This window comes from Amblyraja radiata, chromosome 24, assembly GCF_010909765.2.
Source record: "Amblyraja radiata isolate CabotCenter1 chromosome 24, sAmbRad1.1.pri, whole genome shotgun sequence".
Lineage (NCBI taxonomy): Eukaryota > Metazoa > Chordata > Chondrichthyes > Rajiformes > Rajidae > Amblyraja > Amblyraja radiata.
Genome location: NC_045979.1, coordinates 34,654,309 through 34,666,474, shown reverse-complemented (window position 1 = coordinate 34,666,474; position 12,166 = coordinate 34,654,309). Strand labels below are relative to the sequence as shown.

General features: G+C 47.1%; 1 protein-coding gene across 1 annotated transcript; it reads right to left on the bottom strand.

The window, feature by feature from the left end:
- Nucleotides 1-1,502: 1,502 nt before the first annotated feature.
- On the bottom strand, nt 1,503-11,920 carry LOC116986636 (CMRF35-like molecule 3). The gene is made up of 7 exons (XM_033042214.1): nt 11,796-11,920; nt 7,604-7,927; nt 6,469-6,789; nt 5,182-5,338; nt 4,477-4,586; nt 2,492-2,544; nt 1,503-1,547 (listed from the first exon to the last, which is right to left on the bottom strand). The coding sequence occupies exons 1-7, from the start codon at nt 11,890-11,892 to the stop codon at nt 1,503-1,505; spliced, it is 1,107 nt and encodes a 368-aa protein (XP_032898105.1). The 5' UTR covers nt 11,893-11,920.
- Nucleotides 11,921-12,166: the final 246 nt, after the last annotated feature.

Below are 12,166 nucleotides of genomic sequence, written 5' to 3'. Positions count from 1 at the left end.
ATCTAGTAATTGAAGTCTGAAATTAGCTACAATTAGGTAACTAACTAATTATATGCTTTAATTTCAGGTCATCCAAGTAAGATTATTTTATATTTGTTTCAGAATGCTTCAATCTATGATAACTGAAAATTTCATTCAGTTCTCTTAATTTTTAAGAAAGTTATGGGCTTTTGACTGTTCACGATCACAACTTTTTTGTTATGTCCATAGAAAATCAATAGGGAACAAGATGCTCATTTCCGAGTATGAAAATGGCCATAACTTTTTAAATACTTGAGATATGAAAGTGAATTAGGTGTCAAATTAAACTTATTTTTATGCTTTATCTGATGGGATAAATTACAGACTTGATTTTTAAAATCTCAAAATTTTGTAACATTGCTATATATAGGTCTGACAATCACGCACAGTGTGGTGGGTGGAACAAGCTGCCAGAGGAGGTAGTTGAGGCGGGGACTATTGCAAAGTTTAAGAAACAATTAGACAGGTATATGGATAGGGCAGGTTTACAGGGATATTGGCCAAACATAGTCAGGTGGGACTAACGTAGATGGGACATGTTGGTTGATGTGGGCAAGTTGGGCCGAACGGCCTGTTTCCACACTGTATGACTCTATGACTTAGTAACAGAACTGTTTTTCTTGGTAAACTGGATGGTGGAAAGTCAACCACGGAGTTTTAACAACAAGCCGGCAGTTTGTGTTCAACAGTACATAGACATATTTATTTTTAAATCACAAATTAATAACAGAGTTCAAATTCCACAGCTGTTCTAATTGAGGCAAAAGAAAAATGGTGGAAAATCTCAACATGTTCGGCGGCAATTGTGGAAAGCGGAACGGAGTGATGAATCCCTGGAATAACTTGCTACTGGGGGGTTATTGAGGCTGGATCATTAGGGGTATTTAAAGACAAGTTGGAAGGGGCAGGGAGTCGAGGGCATTGAGGAACTGGCACAGGAGAGGAGATGAGGTTGGAGGCAGATCAGCCATGATTGTATTGAATGGCAGAATTGGCTTGTAGGGCTGAATGGCCTATTTCTGCTCTTATTTTCTTATGTTGAATACAAAATAGAGTCTAAGAGACATACAGCACGAACTAGGCCATTTGGCCCAATTTGTCCTTGCCAACCCATCTATGAGAGTCCCACCTTCCCGCATTTGGCCCATATCCCTCTAAACCTGTCCTATCCATGTACCTGTCCAAAAGTCTTTTCAATGTTGTTATAGTACCTGCCTCAACTACCTCCTCTAGCAGCTTGTTCCTTACACCCACCACCCTCTGAGTGGAAAAAGTTGAACCTCGGGTTTCTATTAAATCTTTCCCCTCTCACCTTAAGGTCATCGAACTATCATGTTATCTCTGTTTCTATCTCCACAGGTGCTGCCTGACCTGCTGAGTGTTTTTGCATTTTTCATTTTCGGCATGGATATTGTGGGCCGAATGGCCTGTTGTACTTTCCTATGTTCTATCTTTATCAGATTCCAAAAATCTCCAGTTATCTAGATGACCATGCACTGTTCTTGGTGAGATCTGAACGCAAATGCCTGGATTAGTGGGTAAGCAAAGACAATTTTACCAGACTGTCCGTTTCCAATGTATTCTTGGTGTTCTCCGGTCCTTGAATTAATTATTATCAGTGAGAATTGTTGCGTACACAATTTCTGCGGCACCTTGCCTCTTGGCTTGTCCTTGTGTGTTCAGATCCTGAAGGTTCATGTAAGTATTATCCGTGCTAGCTGGAGAACGGGTAGTCACGGTGGTATAAATGACAGGGGTTTCCTTTGGAGTCAAGTGAGAAACATAATTACTTAAAGATAGTGTCAGAAGGTGGACAAAAATGCTGGAGAAACTCAGCGGGTCAGGCAGCATCTATGGAGCGAAGGAATAGGTGACGTTTCGGGTTGAGACCCTTCTTCAGACTGATGTCAGGGGAGTGGTAGGTACAGAGATAAAATGTAGTCGGAGACAGTAAAACTGGTGGGAGAATTTGGAAGGGGGAAGGGATGGAGAGACAGGGAAAGCAAGAGCTGCTTGAACATTGACGTCACCAACCCGAAACATCACCTATTCCTTCGCTCCATAGATGCTGCCTCACCCGCTGAGTTGCTCCAGCATTTTTGTCTACATTCGATTTTTACAGCATCTGCCGTTCTATGGAGGGCAATTCACTTAGAAATCCGCCCGTCTTTGGGGTGTGGGAGGAAACCGGAGCATTCAGACAAAACCCAGGTGGTCACAGGAAGAACCTGTGAACTCCACACAGTCAGCACCCGTGGTCAGAATCGAACCCAGATGTTGTGCTTTGAGTTTGTGCCTGGCCTCACCAAGGCAGTGGAGAAGGCCAAGGATGGGCACTCGATCATTTAGGTGCCATGTTAGGAGCGGTCAAGTGATCGATATGTCATGTGATGTGCGACCCTTCAGGGATGACTTCCAGTAAGGTTGTTTTATTTCCCTGGAGCTACAACATGCTGTGGCATTGCCTTACCTTGAAACTTTCTGCTGGGTTTTCCTGACTCATAATTCTCTGTTCCTTTGAGCCTGAAAAATATAATGATAATTAATTCTTATATGGACTTCATTGAAGTCAAACACGCAAAGGATAATGTTGCTTTTTAACCATTGATGACATACTTGGTGCACTTTCATGAAACTTATGGGCCTGTCCCACTTAGGCAAACTTTTAGGCGACTTTTTAAACTATGCAGTTGCCACATGTTTGCGGGTGGTTGCCGGGGAGTCGCCTTCATGGTCGTGAGGAGTTCCCGCATTCTGGGAACTAGTCGCGGCCTCATTATGGTCGCCGTGAATTTTTACTTCACGATTTCTAGGGCCGCCTCCTTGAGTACTCTGGGATGCAGACCATCAGGCTCTGGGGATTTATCTGCCTTCAGTCCCAACAGTTTACCTAACACCATTTTCTGACTAGTGTGGATTCCCTTCAGTTCCTCACTCCCACTAGATCCTCGGTCCCCAGTATTTCCAGGAGATCGTTTGTGTCTTCCTTAGTGAAGACAGAACCAAAGTACTCGTTTAACTGTTCTGTCATTCCCTTGTTTCCCATTATAAATCCACCTGTCTCTGACTGTAAGGGACCTACATTCGTCTTCACTAATCTTTTCCTTTTTACATACCTAAATAAACTTTTACAGTCTGTTTTTATATTCCCCGCAAGCTTTCTTTCATGCTCTCCCCCCCCCCCCTTAATTAACCCCTTTGTCTTCCTCTGTTGAGTACTAAGTTTCTCCCAGTTCTCTGGTTTGCCACTTCTTCTGGCCAATTTATATGCCTCTTCCTTGGGTTTAACACTATCCTTGACTTCCCTCGTCAGCCACGTTTGAGCCGCCTTCCCAGTTTTATTTAGTCGCCAGACAGGGATGAACAATTTCTGGAGTTCATCCTTGCCGTCTTTAAATCTTTACCATTGCATCTCCACTGTCAACCCTTTAAGTATAGTTTGCCAGTCTATCCTAGCCAATTCCCATCTCATACCTTCAAAGTCTCCTTTAATGAAGTTTAGGACCCTAGTCTCTGAATTAACCGTGTCACCCTCCATCCTAATGCAGGATTCCACTATATTATTGTCACTGTTGCCCAAGGGGCCTTGCGCAACAAGATTGCTAAACCTTCCTCATTACACAATACCCAGTCTAAGAGAGCCTGCCCCCTCGTCGGTTCCTCTACATATTGGTTTAAAAACCCATCCCGTATACATTCCAGGAAATTCTCCTTCTCAGTGTTGTTACATAGAAACTTAGAAACATAGAAAATAGGTGAAGGAGTAGGCCATTTGGCCCTTCGAGCCTGCACCGCCATTCAATATGATCATGGCTGATCATCCAACTCAGTATCCTGTACCTGCCTTCTCTCCATACCCCCTGATCCCTTTAGCCACAAGGGCCACATCTAACTCCCTCTTAAATATAGCCAATAAACTGGCCTCAACTAACTTCTGTGGCAGAGAATTCCACAGATTCACCATTCTCTGTGTGAAATATGTTTTTCTCATCTCGGTCCTAAAAGATTCCCCCCTTATCCTTAACCAATTTGGTTGGCCCAATGCATGAACAGCACAGGCAAGTGGGACTAGCATAGGGAAGCACCTTGGGCGTCAGTAAGGACGAGTTGGGCCAAAGGTCCTGTCTCTCTGGTGTAAACCCACGCGCTCACAGGGAGAATGTACAAACTCCATACAGACAGCACCCATAGTCAGGATCGAACCCGTGTTTCAGGCGTTGTAAGGCAGCAACTTTCCCGCTTTGCCACTGTGCTGCCCTGAAATGTCACCTGCCCATGTCCTCCAGAGATGCTGCCTGACCCGCTGAGTTACTCCAGCACTTGGTGTCTTTCCCTGCTGTTACACGGTAGGTGAATGGTCTGAGTTTGTGAAAGGCACCTCAGAGAGAAGTGCCAAATCTTTGTTAATCAACAAGAGTGGCCCCTTGATATTTACGTACATTCAACGCAACTTACCAGTTTTCTTTTTCTGCCTCATTTTTACACTTAGGATAATGGCAGCGATGAACAGAAGAAAGACAATTGTCAAGGTGATCGGTAGAACAACCTGCCATGTATCTGTGTCCCTGCAAAATACATGAAAAAACAATGACGAGCTCATGGTAATAGGACTGATTCCCTCCCCAGTAACGAACCATGCGTTTCGATCCGGAAAGTAAAAATGTGGATCTAGACTTGAATGCAGTGCAGGTTAAATTCTAGAACATTATGAATAATTCTATTGGTATTTAAGGAACTATAAAGTAGTTTAGAGTTTAGAGATATGACATGGGAACAGGCCCTTTGGCCCATTGAGATCATGCTGACCATTTAGGGACGGCACGGTGGCGCAGTGCCTCACAGCGCAGGAGACCCGGGTTCGATCCTGACTACCGGTGCTGTCTGTACAAAGTTTGTACGTTCTCCCTGTGATCGCAAGAGTTTTTTCCAGGTTCGCCGGTTCCCTCCCACATTCCAAAGACTTGCGGGTTTGTAGGTGAATTGGCTTCTGTAAATTGTCCCTAATGTGTAGAACAGAACTGGTGTATGGGGTGATCGCTGCTCAGAGCGGACTCGGTGGGCCAAAGGGCCCATTTCCACGCTGTATCTTTAAACTGAGCTGAACTGAACTTAACTAATTTGTTCTCACGTGAGGCTGAGTTGGCTCTTCGAGTTACTAACCTTTTTGGAGGTGTTGAACCATGAGACTCTGTGGAACTTGCTGCCTTGGTGGTTGGTGTACTTTGTGGCATGGTGGTCAGAGTGGTTGTGGTGGAAGCCTTTGTGCTTACTGTTGTAGAGGTGGTGGTGACCATATCCGGGCGGCTTGTTTGAGACCCTTATGGAGATAAAGAAAATGAAGTTTTTGAACATAAAATGTCTGAAAGCACGTTCTGTGCCACCTTAGTGATGTGTGGGAGATGCTTTAGTTGGGAGCGCTCTTGCTCTGTGTGGGGAGATTCCTGGGTTCAAATCCCAATCCAGAGATTTGAGCAAGGATCCTTCGGAAGCCACCATAGTTGGACCAAGCCTCTTGATCTAGACAGGAGGCTCGCCCATTAAGATGCCACCAGATGGTCGCAAGCATTCAGAGACTTCTTTCATGCCCTTCAGAGTCCCACAGGCTGTGTTATCTGCCTGCAGCTAGAGTTAGGCCCATGTCTTCTACGTTGGAGAAGAATTTGGGAGCGGGAGGATCTATGGACTATTTTCATTACGCGGGCTGTATTGGAAATAATGCAATTTGGTTGGAGGTATCTACCTGAAACATTAACTCTCGTTCTCTCTCCACAGATGCTGCCCGACCCGTTGAGTATCTCATCTTGTACAGTTTGTGTGGCTAAGTGTAAAGTCTATATCACTCATCTCATGAGGATTCTTAGTTCAAAAGTTCATAAGTGATAGGTGCAGAATGAGGCCATTTGGCCCATTGAGTCTATTCCACCTTTCAATCAAGACTGATGTATCTCTCCCTCTCAACCCCATTCTCCTGCCTTCTCCCCATATTGCTTGACACCCGTACCAATCGAGAACCTGTCAATCTCCACCTGAAAATACCCAATGACTTGGCCCTCATAGGAAACATGGTAAAAGCTTTTCCCTGTACCTTAGTACAGACGACAACAATAAACTGAGCTCATGAATCACCAAAGTTTGTGAGACACAAGGAATTGCAGGTGCTGGAATCTTGAGCAAAACACAAAGTGCTGGAGTAACTCAGCAGGTCAGGCAGCATCCGTGGAAGGAATGAACTGACAATGTTTAGTGTTGGGACCCTTCTTCAGATGTTGTGTGCGTGGTGGGTGTGACAGTGATGGGCAGGGGGAGAGGGTGAGGGGGCAGATCTACCCCCCCCCCCTCCCACCGACCCCCGGGGATGAGGCACCGAGTCACCGTCAGGACCGAGGCCGGGAATTCCCAGGCTGGAGTTTTCACATCTGGGAGAGTGAGGAGTGATCGTCAACGTACCTTCAGAAACCTTCAATGAGATGGAGGTCTTTTCACTGAAGTTCCATCGTACGCGTATGGCACACCAGTAGCGTCCTTCATCACTCTTCTCCAGGTTGTCGATGGTGACTGAAACTATCCGTTGTGTTTTGTTATCAGTCATCGATGTTCTCCCTCGTCGTGGGTGATCAGTAGAAACCACGGTAGAAGATATTTTGTAAAAATAACCTTTACTCCATAGCTTCCTGTCGTCACTGTATTCCTGACCATACGGACATTCCACAGTGACCGACTGCCCCAACTCTCCCCTCACCTCCTCGGGTCCAGTTATTCCCCTTGACCCTGTTGGCACATTAATGATGAAAGATCACTCACACTGCAGCAACACAAGCTGAAGTTTAACAATAAAAAACATGTCATTTGTGCTGTTCAGACAGGTTCATGGTTTCGCATAGATCATGTGTAGCAAGGAACTGCAGGTGCTGGTTTACACCAAAGAAAGACACAAAGTGCTGGAGTAACTCGGCGGATCAGGCAGAATCTCTGGAGAAAATGGATAGGTGTCCTTTTCGGGTCGGGACCCTTCTAGATCTCCCGGTTGCCAACCCTGTCCACGTCCCTTCCCATTCCCACACTGACCGTTCTGTCCTGGGCCTCCTCCATTGCCAGAGTGAGGCCACATGCAAATTGGTGGAACCGCACCTCATATTACGCTCAGGTAGTTTACAACCCAACGGTTTGAACGTTGGTTCTCTAATTTTAAGTATCTTCTACTAACCTGCCCCCTCCCCCATTGACTCCTATCTCCACCCGGGTTTCCCACCACCTGCCCCAGTGAGGGGGCGGCAGAGGTTCTGGTCCCGGAGCGATCGTCTTAGTGGAAATGAGCCGTCAGCAACAGAACCGCTGGTAGATGGGACCTTCCGTGGGGCTGGTGTCTGACAGCCCCCCCTCCCCCCCCCCACATACTGCTCCTGGGACAGTGAGCTCTTGGTGTGGCCCCACGGGCCGGGACCCCAGTAAGTGAGTTAGCCACCCCCACCCCCTTACCCCGACCCCCGGGCATGTGGCACCGAGTCACCGTCAGGACCGAGGCCGGGAATTCCCAGGCTGGAATTTTCACATCTGGGAGAGTGAGGAGAGATCGTCAACGTACCTTCAGAAACCGTCAATGAGATGGGGGTCGATTCAATGGGTGAATGTTTTCCCCTTACTATCACACACCAGTAGAGTCCTTCATCAGTCTTCTCCAGCTTGTCGATGGTGACTGAAACTATCTGTTGTGTTTTGTTATCAGTCATCGATGTTCTCCCTTGTTGTGGGCGATCAGTAGAAACCACGGTATAAGCTTCCCGGTAAGAATCACCTCTCCTCCATAGCTTCCTGTTGTCACTGTATTTCCGATCGTACCGACATTCCACAGTGACCGACTGCCCCAACTCTCCCCTCACCTCCTCGGGTTCAGTTATTCCCCTTGACCCTGTTGGCACATTAATGATGAAAGATCACTCACACTGCAGCAACACAAGCTGAGGTTTAACAATAAAAAACATGTCATTTGTGCTGTTCAGACAGGTTCATGGTTTCGCATAGATCATGTGTAGCAAGGAACTGCAGGTGCTGGTTTCCACCGAAGATAGACACAAAGAGCTGGAGTAACTCAGCGGGACAGGCAGCATCTCTGGAGAAACCGACGGGTGATGTTTCCTCGCCCATTCCTTCTCTCCAGAGATGCTGCCCGTCCCGCTGAGTTACTCCAGCATTTTGTGTCTCTCTTCTTTTGCATAGATCTTGTTGCACTTTAATGCTTTTCCCGCTGGTGTTAATTCCCATTTCACTGGGATTGTTCCCCAAGTTCCAGTGAAAGCAGAACTGAGTTCCTTCTTGAACACTTTGTCTACTCCACTGCGATATCTATCTTCCAGCATCTGCAGTTCCTTCTTGAACACTGCTTCTGAATCTACCTGGCGCCCAGATCCTCCTTCCCTGTGGGCGGGGCTTGAACTGAGTGGTGGTCATGTGGCAGGAAGCCAACCTGTCACTCACTCTGACCCACCCTGTGTTCAATCTCACTACAACCCACTTCCCCATTGAACTAGTAGAAACATGGAACTGCAGATGCTGGTTAATGCACAAAAGGACACAAAGTGCCGGAGTAACACAACGGGACAGGAACTATCTCTGGAGAAAGAGGAACTCTCTGGGTGAAAAGATATTTCCTCATCTGAGTCCTCAATGGCCTACCCCTTATTGAGGTCACAACTTTAAACTGGACAGGAACTATCTCTGGAGAAAGTGGATAGGTGACGATTCATAGAAACATATAAACATAGAAAATAGGCGCAGGAGGAGACGATTCGGCCCTTCGAGCCAGCACTGCCATTCAATATGATCATGGCTGATCATCCAAAATCAGTACCCAGTTCTGCTTGCGCCCGTTATCCCATTATTCCATTAGCCCTAAGAGCTAAATCTAACTCTCTCTTGAATACATCCAGTGAATTGGCCTCCACTGCCCTCTGTGGCAGAGAATTCTACAGATTCACAACTCTGGGTGAAAAGGTTTCTACCCCATCTTAACTTAGTTGTGTGTGTTAGTTGTCTGTGTGTTATGTGTGTGTGTGGGAGGGAGGGAGGGAAGTAGAGAAAGACATGATGGAGCAAATGAGAGAAAGGAAAAGAGCGGAAGGAGGGAGGGAAGGAGAGAAGGGAGGGAGAGGGATGCCGGGGTCCGGGCGGACGGGTGTGAGCTGAGGCCGATGTTTGTAAACGTTGCTCCAACCCCCGGCCCAGCCCTCCGTGTATTGTTCACCACCTCTCCCCGGGGAGAGAGAGAGGTGGAGCCGGGGCTGTGTGCGTGAAGCACGGCGACTGGAGGGGCGGGAGCGCTGCCGTGAGCGAACGACCCACCTCCCCCTTTCCCCCTTCTCCATTCCCCCTCACACCCCCCTCCCCGTCTACCCCTTTCTTCGCCCTCCACCCCTCTACTCTCTCTCCACCCAGGGTAGATCTACCCGTCGAGAGTAGATTACTCTGGCACGGGGCCCCCTTACTCGCGGGGTACAATTGGGAGCAATCGGTCCAATCGGCTTAAGGCCGGCCCTGGGTATTCAGTATTCAGTATTTACTTTAATGTAATTTTAACTTACATACACAGAAGAAACGAAAAATTGTTTCTCAATCAGTTCCCGTCAGTGCAGTTAATAAAAACAGAATAAATGCATATAGATTAAAAATTAAAATTAACATATCTAAAATAGGCCTAAAAATTGAAATAAAAACAGGCATTCAGACCGAACAGTGGCTTTGCTTTGACAGGTGCCTAGCTGTCAAAGTATGGGCGAGGTTAGATGTGTTGGTGTATGATGTATGGGGAGGGGACACAGTCCGTTAACCAGTCTTATTGCCTGTGGGAAGAAGCTGTGTAGCATCCTGCTGGTTTTGCAGCTGATGCTCCTGTACCTCTTCCCAGATGGCAGAATGGAGAAGATATGGTGTGATGGATGATAGGGGTCCTTAATAATGGAGATGGCTCTGCTGATGCTCCGCTTCTGATAGATCTCCAACAGGAAAGGGAGTGGAGCACCAATGATCCTACTGGCTGTCTTCACTATCCCGTTAAGTTGTTTTTGTTCATAAGCCTTGCAGCTCCCAAACCAGGAAGTGATGCCGTAGGTCAGTATACTCTCGATGGTGCCCCTGTAGAAGGACCTTAGGTGAACAGTAGGGAGACCTGCTTTTCTTAGTCTCCGGAGAGGGTGGAGCCCTCTGGATACATGGATAGGACAGGTTTGAAGGGACATAGACCGAACGTGGACAGGTGGGACTAGTGTTGCTGAGACATGTTGGCCGGTGTGGGCATGTTGGCCGAAGGGCCTGTTTCCAGACTGTATCACTCTATGACTCTAACACATGTGAAACTCTGCAGATTCAGGAGCTGGGGTGGAGACACATCATCACATCAGTCCAGGTCAGCTCACAAGCCACAAGACAAATGCCTTGAAGGAGAACTCAGAGGCTGGGGAAAGCAAAGTGTGTAGAACAGCTTGAGCAGCTGAGTCTGTTGTAAGGCAGCTGGTTTTTCTCAGAAGGGAGAGATTACCACAACTTCTCCAAATGCTAAATTGGACAGTCACTCTGGTGCTTCCTCATTTGAGATGCTCGCCTGTTCTCAATGGCTTGCTTTCACATGTTTTTTCTTTGAATGTGCTAAGGTTTGGGTTCAACATTTCCCATTGCAGTGCGTGGAGGGAGTGCCGTGTGTCTTTGATAGACACTAAATGCTGGATTAACTCAACGGGTCAGGGGGCATCTCTGGAGAGAAGGAATGGGTGGCGTTTCGGGTCGAGACCCTTCTTCAGACCAACAGTCAGGGAGGGAGGAAGTCAAGAGAAACGCAAGGGGTAAAGCATTTAGCTGATCTGCTGTCAAGTCACTGAGAAAGTTCACCTGGAGATAGTTTGCACCAGAATAGTGGAGCAAACTCTCTGTTCTGGGGGCAAGAGTTACCCCTACACCCATAATCAACAAGGCCAGCTGTGGGGTCATTTTCTACAGGGAGTTAGCTGTGTGCAATTTGGCTGCACACAGCATCACAACAGTCATTAGTGCAGGGAAGCACAAGTGTGCAAGCACTTTATCTTTAGCAGCTCGTAGCCCAGTAGTCTGCTCTGTGGATCAAAATAATTCACGGTGCTAGTAAATAATTCTGAAGAACAGATCATAAGTTCATTAGTACGAGGAGCAGAATTAGTCCATTTGGCCCATCAAGTCTACTCTCCTCCATTCAGTCATGGCTGATCTAGCTTTCCCTCTCAACTAAATCCCCCTGCCTTCTCCCCAGGACTCCTGACACCAGTACTGATCAAGAATCTATCCATCTCTGCCTTAGAAATATCTATTGATGGCCTCCACAGCCTTCTGTGGTAATCAATTCCACAGTTTCACAAGACTTGACTAAAGAAATTTCTCCTCATCTCCTTCCTAAAGGAAGGTGCTTTAATTCTGAGGCTGCGACCTCTGGTCCTAGACTCTCCCACTAGTAGAAACATCCTCACCCCATCCACTTTATCCAGGCCTTTCACTATTCAGTAAATTTCAATGAGGTCCACAAGGCAAGGCAAGCTGTAGATAGTTATCTCCCTTCTCCACAGGGAGCTAGCTGTGTGCAACTTGGCTGCACACAACACGACAACAACCGCTGATGGAAGTCTCTACAGGAACTAACGAGTGTTGAGCAATTTATCATCAGCTCCCCACACAGTACAGAGAGGCCTGTGGTTACAAATAATTCAAGTCGCGGGTAAATAATTCTAAAGAACAGAGCATTTTGTAAAACAACGATTTACCTGGTGTGAGACCAACAGCGACAAGAACCAACAGAGCGACTGTTCCCCTGGATCTGGGCCGTTTCTGGTGGGTGAATTCTCCCTGTCCCACCGCCATGTCTCGGCTACGTTGGATCGGTTTGGTCCCTGCACTGTGTTTGAGTTGTCCTCTTCCTCATTCACAACAGAAGTCAAACAGTCAATTTCCGTTTACACAGGAAACGACTTTGCAGTGGTTCAAGACTAACTTGGTGACTCACTTGCCACCTCCCCCAGCCTCCTCACCACGGACAATGCCCCTATCAGGAGTGAGGCTGCAACACTCTCCAGTTGCCTGGATTGGAGCATCTCCTCGAAGCTCTGCTTCATCCTGGTGACATTTGCCCGCTTGA